We start from the raw sequence: 13877 nt of genomic DNA, 5'->3' as shown, positions 1-13877 counted from the left end.
GGTGTTTTGCAGTAACTGCAGTGTAGAGGTATCCCCGGGACCTGCCTGGAGGACCTGCCAGACTCAGTATGAACATGCCACACTTCCCTGTAGAAAACCTTTCTCTTTTGGACAGCCTGGTGTTAGGGGTGAGTGTGACTTCCTGTGGACTCTCCATTTAAAAAGGATGCTCCTTGAACCTAAGGGAGTGGGACAGCTTTGGGGAGGTCAGAGGATAAAGATGCTTCCAAGGAGCATCGGGTCCTGCCATCTCCATGCGGCTGCTGTACCCAATGCTTCAGCGTCTTAGCAGCGGGATCCACAGCTGATGTACCGAAAGCAGAGCCTGAGGCAGTTTAGCCAACGTGACACACAACATAAGGACACCTAGAAAGCGGCTGGTTTTACTTCTTTCCTTCTGAGGACAGAGATCATTTTTAATACCTTGGTCTGTCCCTATATGTTTCACTAAATATTCCTCTGTCCCTTCTGTTAGCAAGCTTTGAAGACAAGACGATGTCCAGAATCTGGCTAGTTTGCCTGTTCACATCCAGGGGATTGTGGGAAGCCTCCTTTCTGCCCCAAAGGGGAGAAATCCCTCCCTCTGCTTGTCATGGTGAGCTCTCCTTCAGGTCTCTGACTAGACCATACAGGCATGTGCCATCGGCTTTCTCCACACCTTTATTCATACACCACATCTGCCAGGTTCTACGACAAATTGGCCACATGGGCCTCTCTAGTTTCATAGGCCCAGCCCCCAAATAAGTTTAATAACTGAGGTTATTGGGGTGATCCACTATATGCGATAAATTAGAATGTGCCGCTGCCAAGAAAATAATAGCATCTTTTGTGATTGGCACCCCCAGGCTCAAAACTACACATTCCTAACTGAGAGGTGAGCGTGCTCCTTTAAGCAGGCTTTTCAGAAAGGCAAAAATAGTTATATGCTAAAACATCTGTACATAAAGAAATCATTTGACTTTTTTTTCCAAGCTGACGGTTCCATAGAACAGATTTTAAAGAAATCGGTGCCTACTTATGATCCAAAGTCTTACGAATCTTTGACTGTTACAAACTTACCCTGTCATTCATTTGGGACAAAACTTGGTTTAAAAATGTTTCATTTGTAACTCATGGTGCTGCTCTTTATTTAAAATTCAAACCTCCTTTGTGGGGAGCGTGCACAGCCAGAGGCATTCAAGATTCTCACATTTGAGAAGCCTTCTAGGGCCTTGTTGCTGTGAATTTCCTGCAGGTGTCCACTAAACACTGAGCAGCATGCTATCCCAAGTCCATTTATGAATGCTCTTGGTCATTGGCTGGAAGAGCTGGGAAAATAGGGGCAGACTTCCAAATTCAGTATGGATCTGTACCCTTCCTTTTAAAAAGTTAGACACACAAAATCCCCAGAAATCAATACAAATTGTTTGTATTACAGAAACATTTGACTTTGAATGAGGAATCAAAAATTGTGGCCTTAGATTTCCTAAAAGAAAGGGGTCATTAGCTACCCAGGATCAGCGGCTAATGATCTTGGAATGAGAGCTGGAAGGGCTCTCCTTTCATTTTAACAGAGAAGGAAACTGAGAACCTGATAGGAAAGGTAGTTTGTGCATGGTTACAAAGACTCTGTGGAGAACCAGGCTCTGACCCCAAGCTCTTTGGCTCCCAACACCAAGATGCTCTATCACACCAGAGGAACTCAGTGGGAGAACGGTGGTTTGACTTACAAAATTGTCGTTCACATCCAAGTTTGCCTATTTGCAAAAAATCCTGTTCTTTCAAATAACTGTCTGCTGATTTAATAAATGCTGAGATTGAGTTTTCCCCATTCCCCACTCCCTTACAGGGAAATCCAGGCCAGCTATTAGTAGACTTTGGAAGTAAAAATGGATTCCTTTTTGAGAATGACAAGAGAAGCTTAAGTGCCAGGGTGGACATTAGACTGTGCCTGTGCCTTCCACTGGAGTGGAAGTAAGGTGCACTTCCTCCTTCTTAGCCCTCAGAGGGCATGCCATCCATTGTACAATGAGGGTGCATGGTGGGCATTAGGTCTCTGCCTGGTGCTACAACTCAGAAAAGTACACCTCCCTTAGCCTTTCGAGGAAGCTTGAGCATTGTTTCCTAGGCTCTCATAGTCAGCTTCTCTTGAGGCCAGACTGGATGGAGAAAGAATAAGCCAGAGCACCATCAGCTTTCCCAAAGTCCTTATAGAGGAATTCAGCTCTTTTACTATAATCAGTTTCCCTCAGATGAATTCCCAGCTGCTTCTTGGCTAACATGCCCATCCATGGCCATCCAGCCCAATAAGTGGGTAGTGGGACTACCCAGCTTCCCTGCTCCTTTGGGACAATGCCCATCCCTTACACAATGCCCATACTGACCACCTTCTCTTCTCCCAGGCTGTCCAGATCATGACAAGCTCCTTCCACTTGTTAATGTGGTATTTCCTGTTTGACCTTTATAGCAAACAGCATAAAGGATATTTTGGCATATATAATCCTATAACCTATAGAGTACATTATCCATCATGGGCCATCAGTGTGAGTAGATACACCTCCCTCTTTCTGTGTGTGTGTGTGTGTGTGTGTGTGTGTCTGTGTCTGTGTCTGTGTCTCTATGTGTGTCACTCTGTCTCTGTCTCCGTCTCTCTCTCTCTCTCCCTCTTTCTCCCCACCTCCCTACCCCCGTGTCTGTTTGTTTGTCTCTGTCTGTCTGTCTGTCTGTCTCTCCGCATGGGGTAGTAGTAAGGAAAAGGAAGACTGATATTTTGAGATCTTTACCCAGGGTGTACCTATGAGTTAAGGGGAGGACTGAAGGGGGAAGGGAAGATCCCACTTTCATGCAGAAGGATTTCTTCATGGTCTCTGCCTCCTGTGGCACAGCCCTGAGATACTGTTTGGCACATAGTAGGCATCCTGTCAATGCTCCTCTCTGTTTCCAGTGTTTGGTGGCCAGAATGACTCAAGCCTGCAAAGAAGGAGGAAGCACAGCACAGTGAAACATGCACTGATAGGTCAAAAGCCCCGGGTTCACGCAGTGGATAGAGCACCAGCCCTGGATTCAGGAGGACTTGAGTTCAAATCCGGCCTCAGACACTTTACACACTTACTAGCTGTGTGACCCTAGGCAAGTCACTTAACCCCAATTGCCTCACCAAAAAAAAAAAAAAAGAAAAGAAAAAGAAAAAAGCCCCGGGTTCAAATCCTACCCTAGAAGCTTACTCCCTCTGCAATCTCAGGCCAGTCCCTTCTTGTCCCTGGGCCTCACTTTCCCCAGAAATATAATGAGAGGAGTGGCCAGCCTCCAGATACCCTTCTAGCTCCAGATTGGTGGTCCTGTGAGCTTCTGTGAGGCTGTGACATACATCATCATAGACATCGTCTTTAGAACAGATGCTTGGCTCCCCCACGGCCTCTTCTGAGAGCTCAGCTGAGGTGCTATTCCCATTTCAAAGATGAAGAAATTGAGGCTCTGAGAGGGAATGTGTGCCCTTGGTCACACAGCTAATAAAAAGTGGAGTCAGGATTTGAACACGGCTCTCTCTGCTGACTCCACATCTGAGGCTCTTCCTGTGACCTCACAAAGTCCTTGCAGAGTTCAGAAAACCTTTATGAAGTCTCTGTCATGTGCCCAGCACTGTGCTAGAAGCCAAGGACACGAGACAAGAACAAAGCAGGACCATCCTCAGGGAGCTTACATGCCAGTGCCCTGTGAGGTCTAATACCCAGCATACACATGACCCACTGCAGAGCTTACAGGAGCCAGGAGGGACCTCAGGCCTTCAGCTTCAATCTTTCCATTTTACAGATGGGCAAATTGAGGCCTACGGGGGTGAAGAGACTTGCCCAGAGACTAAGAGTCTGAGGCGGGGCTCCAGATCTAGTCCTCTTTCCATCAGACCTTGTGCCTCCGAGGCAGCCGCTGAGCTGGGCTCTGAAAGAAAGACAGAGGTCTAGAGCACATCCCGGCCTGAGAGAGAGCCTGGGCGAAGAGCCAGAGACAGACCCGAAAAGGCAGAGCTCGGCAGGGGGGAGAATGTGCTGTCGGGAGGGAGCCAGGCCAGGGAGGGGCGCCCGGACACTGACACTTAAGGGCTAACCAAGGCCTCCAGCCAGCAGGAAAGAGCCTGTGTCTGTGATTTCCACAGCTCCCTCCATCAGGACAGTGGTCATCAAGCAAAGGACAGGCCTCTCCCACGTACAGTAGAGAAGGGACAACTCTTTCCATGCCTCCACACTGAGCCAAGGTCCATTCTGACTCTCAAGGAGACACAAGACACAGAGTGGGACCTTCTTAGCCAATTTCCTCTTTTTACATAGGGGGAAACTGAGTCCCAGAGAGGGGAGGTGACTTGGTATTCAGTGAGAGAAATCAGGTTCCCAGGCTCCAAACCCAGCGCCCTTCCCATTGCACCATGCTAGCCTGGGTGGCATCACCTTCTTACCCCGCTGTCATTGCTACTGTGAATGCCAAGCTGCTTGAGGGAAGGCACAGGGACAGAACCTAGCACAATGACTTGCACATAGTAGGCATTTAATAAGTGTTTGTTGAATTGAATTGCTCAGAGTTCAGAGATCCCAAATGCAAGTAGGGACCCCAGACTCAATGTGGTGGAGTGGATAGAAGTCTGAATTTAGAGTCAGAGGGACCTGGGCTCTAATCCCACCACTTACTGTCTTTGTAGCCCTGGGCAAGTGCTTGAACTTTAGGCATGTTGGGAGACAAGTCTGCCCTATCTACTTAATCTTAGATGGGCTGTGATCTGCCTCAGTGGGGGGAATTCCCACACCAGGAATTCCCCTTTGGTGCTGCAACCACAGGACCATAAATGTGGCCTCAGACTTGGCAGTTTGGGCTGGCTGAACACCATCTTGAGTGACTCCTGGGCCAGAATACTTTTAGCACTTGGTCACCAAGGGGGAAAAAGTGGGAAAGGGAAGTTCACCCAGTGGAGTTTTGGGTAACTGAGGGAGCTGAAGACCTGTGATGGGCAGAGGGACCAGACTTAGTGCCAGAAACCTAGAGCCAGAAGCAACCTCAGAGGCTCCCACGTCCCAACCCCCTCCTTGTACAGCTGAGAAGACTGGGGTGGCTTGCCAGGTCCCAAGGTAGTAAGTGACATTTGGCAGGTGTGATCCAAGAACCCTAAAGCCAAGCGATCTATTTGATCCCAGAAGACAGAATTGGGAGCAAAAGGTGGAAGTTGTGAATAGGAAAACACTCCCTAGCAACAAGAGGTGTTCTCAGGGGACTCCCTGGAGATCTTCAGGCAGGGGCTGGATGGCCTGAGGGTACTCCTAGGGGGCTTCCTTTCCTGTGTTGGGTGGGTGGGTCCCTTGCCGCTCTCAGGATTCTGGGAGGTGGCACACTTAGCAAAGGATGTTGACAAGTGTCTTTTTCTCCGCAGTTCCTCATGTCTGGAATCCTCTCTGTAAATGAAGCAAAGTACTCCTCCATCCAGTCAGTAAGTCGGAAGGGGTGGAAATGCCTGGGCTGCTGCCCTGGTATAGAAAGGAGGAGGAGAGATCCCACAACAGTCCTGGTCCCCTCCCTGCCCTCAAGAAGCAGAGTCCTGAGGGTGGAGAAGGGGAGCAGCGCCACAGAACTGCAGGGGACCCATGAGCCTCCCCAGGTCCAGCGCCCCCCTCCCTGCCCTCAAGAAGCAGGGTCCTGAGGGTGGAGAAGGGGAGCAGCGCCACAGAACTGCAGGGGACCCATGAGCCTCCCCAGGCCCAGCGCCCCCCCCCATCAAGCCACGTTGCAACCCACCTGCAGCTTTTGTCCTGTCCTCCCACAGGTCCTCCACCAAGGGAGGCCCCCCTCGGGGTCTTTGCACTTTGTGGGTGCCAAATGGCGCTCTGCCGTCCTTCATTTGTTCTCTGTAGCTACTGTCCCTCTCTCCCTCTCTCCCCCCTCCTCTTTGTTCTTCCCTTCCTTCTTCCCCTACATTCCTTTCTCCTTCCCTCTGGTAGATTAGAAAGTTAAAATCCTGGAATTTTAAGCCTGCTGGAGATCTTGAAAGACAGCTGGTCAAGGGGTTCTTAAGCTTTCTTGGACCTCAATGACAATCTGGTGAAGGCTGTTGTCTCCTTCTCAGAATAATCTTTGTTGCCCCCGTTCATAATGGGAAGAAATGCTCAATTTCACTTATGTAATTTTCTCTTCTCATCTAAGCTTCCCCCCACCCCCAGCAGTACTGTGGGCCTCAGGTTAAGGGCCCCTGATCTGATACAATCCTTTGATTTTTTTTTTTAGCAGAATCACCAACTAAGTTAGTGGTTGAGGGGGCAGCTAGGTGGTGCAGTGAATAAAGCACCAGCCCTGGATTCACAAGGACCTGAGTTCAAATCCTGCCTCAGACACTTGACACTTACTAGCTGTGTAACCCTGGGCAAGTCACTTAACCCTCATTGCCATACAAAATAATGATAATGATAATGATATTAAATTAGTGGTTGAATCTCAGTCTCCCAACTGGTGGGCCCTAAAATGGGAAGGCACTTGAAGGATGATGGGAAGAAGAAGATCATGTGATTTGCCCAAGTTCATGCATGTAGCACAGAGCAGACTCAGGATAAAAACCCAGGACTTCTGGCCCCAAATCCAATGGCCTTCCCAGGTGCAGAGGCCCTAGTATCTTGAGAACTAGGAGACCAGAAAAGGAAAGAAACTAGGTCAAGGTTTAGGCACTGAGGCCCGAGGCCCGAAAACTAACCCATTTCCTCCAAAGCCATCTCCTTACTCCTAAATCCAACCCGCATTTCCTTTTCAGAGAAAACTGGCTTTATTTGGAAACCTTGTGAGCGCCACAGTAGCATCTATTGGAATCATTCTCATAATCACTGAGTTGTGTTCAGAAGCTGAAATGTCCTATAAAAATTTTGCAAGAGCAGTAAGTAGCCAGTTACACCCAGAGGTTCCAGATGATAGTGGAGTTTGGAAGAATGGGATGGCAAAGGAGGCTTGCAACAGGAGCAGGGGACGGGAGGTGTACATAATGATCAATGAACAAGCATTTGGGAGGAGCCCTGGGATGTGGTCAGGCAGGGTGCTAAGTCCTGGGGATGAAAGGACAAAGCAGGAAGCAATCCCTGCTCCAGGGAGCTTACACTCAGATGGGAGAAATGGAAATGTGTGTTTAACTACACACATGTATGGATGTGTGCATGCATGCATCCATGTATCTACACGTACATATACCCAAATATATGGGCTAACCACAAAATGAATAAATACACATGTGTACAAAGTAGTTCAATCTGAGGGAGTTTGGAAGGAAGGGAAGAGGAAAGGATTTAGGTAGAATGGGGGGCTTCCTCTCTGTTCAAGGGGAGGGAGACTGTGAGGTGAAAGAAAGGTGGGGGTGCACTCCCGGCATGTGGGATGGCTGTTGCAAAGGCTTGGAGATGGGAGATGCAGTGTCCTGTGTCATGGCGAAGGCCAGGCTGTGTCACAGAATTCAGAGTCAAGTCAAACCCAGAAACACTGGTCTAGTGCCCTGGATATGCCAGGCACTGCCAAGCAACTACCAGGCTGTGACAGGCTGGACGAGGTCCCCAGGCAGTCTTGTTCTAGTCTCTCCCACGGGGTAACAGATGGAGAGCAGGAAAGAAGAGAGCATCTGTACGGTGCTGTAAGGCTTGCAAAGGATGCATACATATATTAACTCGGGAAAGAGGCGCTGCCCTTCCCCCGCCCCCCTTCACAAGTGGGGAAACTGAGGCAGATAGCAGCTGAATGGCCTGTCTAGGCTTCCTGCCTCCAGGCCTGCGTGTGGAGGAGCCTCCTAGTGGTCCCTTGATCACTCTTCATAGAATTCTTCCTCCTTGTCCCTGCATAGGGATAGTAAAGTCTACAGTCACGTTAGGCTGCATTGTGCGTGGAGCACCGGACCTGACGTCAGGAACACTCATCTTCCTGAGTTCAAATCCAGCCTAAGACACTTCTCCCTACCTGCCTCAGTTTTCTCATCTGTAAAATGAACTGGAGAAGGAAATAGCCAATCCCTCCAGTATCTTTGCCCAGAAGTCCCCAAAGTGGGGCCGTATAGAATCAGACACAACCGAAATGATTGGTACGTGTGTAACACAGCCTCCCAGCCCCGCTCACGGCTCCTCTCATTGTCGGAGGATGTGGAGGGAGACCACTAATTACCAGTGGACAGAACTCTCCAGGACACTAGTTCACAGGGCAGAGGATTCAGGAAGTGTGGCCATAAGGGTCATAATAGCGAATATTTCCATAGCTCCTGCTTCTCTCCAGGCTCCCTGGGAAGTGCTCTACAATCATTATCTCGTGTGACTCTCACAACAGGGAGAGGCTGTTATGTCTCCACTTCACAGATGAGGCAACTGAGGCAGAGGGGCTGCAACCTGCCCAGAGCAGAGGGGAGGTGACTTTGCCTAGAGCACCCTACCGCTGAGTCAGGGGCCTGGGGAAAGGGGATGGAAGTCTCTTGTGGGAGGGACTGCACAAAGGGCTGCCTGCCTGTGTTAGAAACCAGTGATAGGCACCTAGCTTTTTCTGTCACGGTTTTCCCTCCTAACCCAGAATGTGGGTGTGATAGAGTCAGATTCCAAACCAGAAGCACCCCACATCAGAATTGGGGGGAGAAGTATCACCCTTGGGTCATTTGACAAATGAGGAAACTGAGGCAGACAAGGTGAAGTGACTTATCCAGGGTCGCACAGCTACTAAGTGTTTGAGGCCAGATCTGAACTCAGAAAAGTCTTCCAGACTCCAGGCCCAGCACTCTGCACTATGGCGCCCCCTAGCAGCCCTATAAATGGGTTGTTCATTACAATCGTTGGAGACTAGAGCACTTTCCTAAAAGTGGAGAGTATCTATTTAAATTGTAACAGGAGGCTTAAATAGAGAAAACTGAAGCTGGGAGGAACTGAGGAACGTAAAAAATGTGGCATGTCTGCCCTAAGGACCTGTGAAAATAATCACATTTTGGACACTGATAAGGGGGAAGAAGCATTTACTTCCCTAGGCACTTTACAAATAGCAACTCATTTGATCCTCACAACCCTGGGAAGCAGGTGATGTTATTATCCCCATTTCACTGCAAACCAAAGAGCATTTAAGTGACTTGCCCAGGGTCATAGAGCTAGTCAGTATCTGCCATCTTTCTGGCTCCAGACCAGTGCAGAGTGCACTTTGGCGCCACCTTGTGGCCTCAAAGGAACAATGAAATTGGACTTAACAGAATTGATGGAGTATTGGTGGGGAGGAAAGAGAGGGTGGTAGGTGCCTGGGCCTGCCTGATACCAGTAACTCATCTGCTTGACAGGCATTTCGCAAGCGATTGGCATGGGTATACCCAAACTTCCAGGCACTGTCTGTCTCTTTTAACTCCTGCTCCTCTCATTCACTGTTGACCAACCTGCTTTCTGATGTTAAGTTGGTTTTCCCCTGACAAGAGAATTGGCTAACCTTGAAAACAAGGGATGGTCTGGTTATTTCAGGGAGTCATTTTTATCGTGGGCACATATACATGGGACCCAAGATATATTCGGTGTGGGTAACTCTGAGTGTGGTAGTTATCTGAGGCACAGAAGGGTTATTTCACCAGAGGTACTCACCTGGTATGTGGTGAAGGACATATTTGAACCAAGGTCTTCTGGAGGCACCTGTCCAATAGGCTGCTAGGTGACCCAGTGGAGAGAATGCTGGATTAGGTGTCAGAAAGAACCGAGTCATAAGAATCCCACCTCAAACATCTACTAGCCCTGTGACCCTAGGCAAGCCACAATATCTTTGAACCTCAGTTTCCTCATATGTAAAATGGAGAGAATCCTAAGAGTACCTGCCTCCACAGGGTGGTTGTGAGGATCGGATGAGATAACTCGAGTAAAGAGCTTTGTAAAGGTTAGTCACGTTATTATGTTCTCCTGCTTCTCTAATTCTCATCGATGTTGGTGGATTGACAATCTGGCTCATCGGCCATCTTTGAGTCTATTAGAGTGAATTGGCACCCCGTTCCACAGCTCTGTGTCTATGGTGACCCAGAGGTGAGCCGGTAAATGTTTAAGATGTAGCCAACACACTAAAATGAATCTGTGTTATTACCATTTTCTCCATAGGACAGCTAGGTGGCACGGTGGATAGAGCAGTGGACCCAGAGTGAGGAATAGTTATCTTCCTGATTTCAGATCTGACCTCAGACAGACACTTCACCCCGTTGGCCTCATTTTCCTCATTTCTCAAATGATCTGGAGAAGAAAATGGCAAACCACTCCAGTATCTTTGCCAAGAAAACCCCAAATAGGGTCGAGGGAGTCAGACAGGACTGAACAATTAGCAGCACCATTTCCTCCATCCCTTTCTAGGCAATCGACCAAACACTCAAGCCCCACTTTTGTAGCCTTTGATTTCTGAGGAACAAAAGCTCCCACTGACACTTTTTCAAAGGGTCCTGTGAGCTCTATCAGCCCCAGGGGTTGGCACAGTCTACACTGCTCTCCTCTGCTTCTCAACAGTGCCCTATTCACTGAGGAGGGTTGTGATGGCTTCTCCCTTTGTGTCTCTTTTGCAGAATGTGGGAAGGATGGTTTCCATGATTTTGCTAATCACCTCCCTCCTGGAGTTTGGCCTCACATTTACCTACATCTATTACATCCTCTGTAATTGGGTGAGTGTTCTTCTTTCTGGTCAGTCTGGAAATAATCCTTTTCTAGTGAGCACACACCCATATGGGCTAAAGAGCTGAAGGTGTAGAGGCCCAAGTAAAGGAGATTTGGGGTGGATAAAAATGTAAGTCATTAGCCATTCAGCAACCAGTGACAATCCTGTGCTAGGACAAGAGAAGAGGAAGGAGGGAGAGCGTTCTCAAGTCACAGAATCACATTGAAGGGACCTTAGTGGTAATCTTGTCCAGCTGCCTCATCTACAGGTGAGGAGGGTCAAACCTGTGTCTTCTGTCCCCCTGCTCTAGCTGGGCTCTTTCAGTAATTTGCCACTGTTTTCATACTGAAAAGCCTTGGCTACCCCACCCCCACCCCATTTTCTAGAAGGGGACTTTTAGCTGAGGGGCCTTGAAATTGTTTTTAAAATGTTTTGCCAATTGGATCTCAGTAGAATCGGTTTCCTTTAAAATCCTGTCTCTGAGTTGATGCCTTTGCGGTCAGGATGCGGAGCAGGGCTCCGTGGGTGTCACCAGGCTGACCGCCCCAGAAGTTCAGAACCTCGTTCTGGGAGAATGATTCCTTGTGTGGAGCAGGCTGCCCCAGAACTTTGGTCTGGATCCCAAGGGTTCTGGGTCCCAGTGCCTTAGTCTACCAGATCCAGGATCGGGAAAGAACTTTCCCTTCTGGCTCCGTGACTGCAGAAACAAGACTAGATGGTGGCGCTGAGGACTGATGAGGGTAGCACACATTGCTATCCCCATGTCCATGATGTAGGACTCAGATCTGGGTGGGAGTTAAGAGACCCTGGGGTCCAGCCTCATTTTACCGAGGGGGAAACAGGCTCCCAAAGGGGAAGCGACTGGCCTGTGGTTGCCCGTCCAGCGGTGCCAGGAGGCAGGACCGGGGCACCCTCCAGCTGCCTGAGCTCAGCCACGCTCAGCCCTGAGCCCGAGAGACCTTGACAGTTTAGACCAATCCCATCTTTCTTGAGCAGGGAGTACAAGGAGCCTTCCTCGGGGGCCGGGATCTTTCCAGATCTGTGTCCAAAGGCGGAGAACCATCCTCAAGGATGGCCTCGGTTCCGGATTTCTGCCTCTCTCTGGCTCCGAATCCAGAGGAGAGCAGCCTCAGCTTTTCTTTGGGGCTTTTGTCTTCAGATTGATACATTTCTCTCTAAGTGGCCGCTCCCTAGGCTTGGGGCTGAGGCAGGGCCCTGAGCTCTAGAGGACCAGAAATGTGGTGGAAGGGATCTAGGGAGGGTTTAGTGTAATACCTCACTCTGTAGATGAACGAGGTGGGGCCCGCTTACTCAGACAGTGACTGGCAGAGCCTGGGCTGGGTGAAGGGGCCACAGACTTAGAGCTGGAGGTGATCCTCAAAGCTGGTGCCTCTGCCTCCAAACCCATGGCTCTTCCCCCTGCATAATTCTGCTTCTGGACCAAGGATTCTGCCCCTTTGTTCGCCGCCTGGACCCCTTGGGTCGTCTTGAGAAGCCTGGGGGCCACTTCTCAGAACTATGGCTTTAAATGAAAAAATAGTCATAACAAATGCATAGGATCACCAAGGAGCCAGTGCACTTCAAAGACAGCACTTTCTTCCCCGCTAAGTCCACAGACCCCCTAAAATCAGTCTGGTGGAGATCCCCAGTTCTAGAAGTTCAGCTTATGGCTATGACTTGTAAGAAAGGGACAAACATCAAAGGCTGAAAAGTTCCCAGGCCTGGCAGTGCGCCCCCAGGCTCTGGGCCTCAGCTTTTTTATCTGGAAAAATGAAAGGCTCATGAATAAAACTTACTACTTAAAGAGTCCAATAAAAGCAGGCAGAAACCAGAAAAAATCACGAATCGCAGAGCGGTTGGAGTTGCTATATGCCTTTAGGCAAGCCGCTCTTGTGCCCTTTGGCCTGGCTCTGTGAAGTGAGGGATCAGAAGGGGCCAAATCCAGCCTTAGAAAAGCGCAGACCTTTCAGGCCAGAGTCAGGGTCAGCGGGCATTGGTCCAAGCCAACCTTCCCACCGTCCCCCACAAGCATCCTGCAGCCTTGACTGGAAGGCCACCAGGAAGGCTAGGGAATCCTGTTTGCCCCATTGGTCACCGACCTTGGCGCTTGCCTTTTTTCCTAGGATAGCCTCATGGAAGAGAGCACAGTGGAGAACGGCACAGATGATGATGTCGAAGGGCAGAACTATGTTGAGGAAGTAGAGGAGGAGGAAGAGGAGGGGAGAATGGGGGAGGAGGAGGTGAAAGAGAAAAAAGAAGAGGAGGCGGAGAAGGACAAAGGAAGAAAAGAGCTGAAAAAGACGGCCTTTTAGAGAGATCAGCCTTGCGGCCAAGACCCCAGAAGCCGCCAGCCTGGTGTACACTCTTCCACTCTGTCAGTGGTGCCCGGGAAGCTCCCAGGCACAGAGGGTCACATTCCTACAGGTGACAAACTTGGTGCCCAGCCAAGGCTCTGGCGAGTCTAGACAGAAGAGGGCTGCTCCCAAAGGCCGGGACAGGGTGACCCCCACATCCTCTGTCAGAGCCATGGGCCAGGGTGGCTCTCAAAGCTCCTGGACCAGGCTGGGAGTCTATACCATCTCACCCGTCTTACTTCAGCTGGTCCGGCTTCCCCTCATTCCTCGATCACCTGTTTCATTGGTCCCAGAGCAGCCCACCCATGGCTTTTCCCATGGATCCAAGCCCAGTTCGGCTGGCTTGCCTGCCCGCTGAATGGCTCATTCCCCCAGGAAACCTTGGGTCAGGCACATAAATCATGTTAAGGGGCTCATTTCACTGTCTGTGTTATCTCCTTCTCTTCTCTTCCCCTGACTCTCTCAAGCTGCCCGTGGTGTAGCTGGTAGAGAACCAAAAAGGCCTCCTTCCTGTCCCTCCCCAGACCCCAATGAACTCTGGGAGCTCACTGGGCCTCTGTTCTCTCATTTATAAAATGACATGGGTAAGACGCGGTCAGCTCCTACTCCCAAACCTCTCCATTCCTGACACTACAACAAAAGCTTTCTTGGTTCTAAACAGGATCCTTTCTTCAGCCAGAGCTAAAAGGGATCTTTGAGGTCACCTGGTCAAGGGTCACGGAGCTAAATCTAGAAACGACCTCGGGAGTCCTCTAGTCCATCCCTCTCACCCCTTAGATGGGAAAACTGAGGTCCAAGTTCACAAAGAAAGCATGACTTGAACCCAAGGACTCTGCCCCCAGAGGCAGTGGATTTTGTTTTTTGTTTTTCCCTAACTACACCTTCTGAACACTACAGTCAAATCACTCCACA

At 49.7% G+C, this 13877-nt stretch overlaps 1 protein-coding gene across 1 annotated transcript; it reads left to right on the top strand.

Moving 5' to 3' along the window:
* The first annotated feature begins 74 nt into the window (after positions 1-74).
* Positions 75-13323, top strand: MS4A13 (membrane spanning 4-domains A13). Its single transcript, XM_043972076.1, has 7 exons — positions 75-128; positions 2382-2522; positions 5390-5446; positions 6755-6874; positions 10523-10618; positions 12735-12809; positions 12991-13323. Exons 1-7 carry the CDS (start codon positions 75-77, stop codon positions 13321-13323), a joined length of 876 nt encoding a protein of 291 aa, XP_043828011.1.
* Positions 13324-13877: the final 554 nt, after the last annotated feature.

The sequence above is a fragment of the Dromiciops gliroides genome, chromosome 6 (assembly GCF_019393635.1).
Source record: "Dromiciops gliroides isolate mDroGli1 chromosome 6, mDroGli1.pri, whole genome shotgun sequence".
Lineage (NCBI taxonomy): Eukaryota > Metazoa > Chordata > Mammalia > Microbiotheria > Microbiotheriidae > Dromiciops > Dromiciops gliroides.
This window is presented reverse-complemented; position numbering and strand designations above follow the sequence as displayed.

Bases quoted from the DNA above. Each gene is read 5' to 3' on its own strand.
- MS4A13 (XM_043972076.1), top strand. From the start codon at position 75: ATGCCACACTTCCCTGTAGAAAACCTTTCTCTTTTGGACAGCCTGGTG. The intron at 129-2,381 runs GTGAGTGTGACT...CTCTTCTCCCAG, and splicing joins TGGACAGCCTGGTGTTAGGG to GCTGTCCAGATCATGACAAG. The intron at 10,619-12,734 runs GTGAGTGTTCTT...CTTTTTTCCTAG, and splicing joins ATTACATCCTCTGTAATTGG to GATAGCCTCATGGAAGAGAG.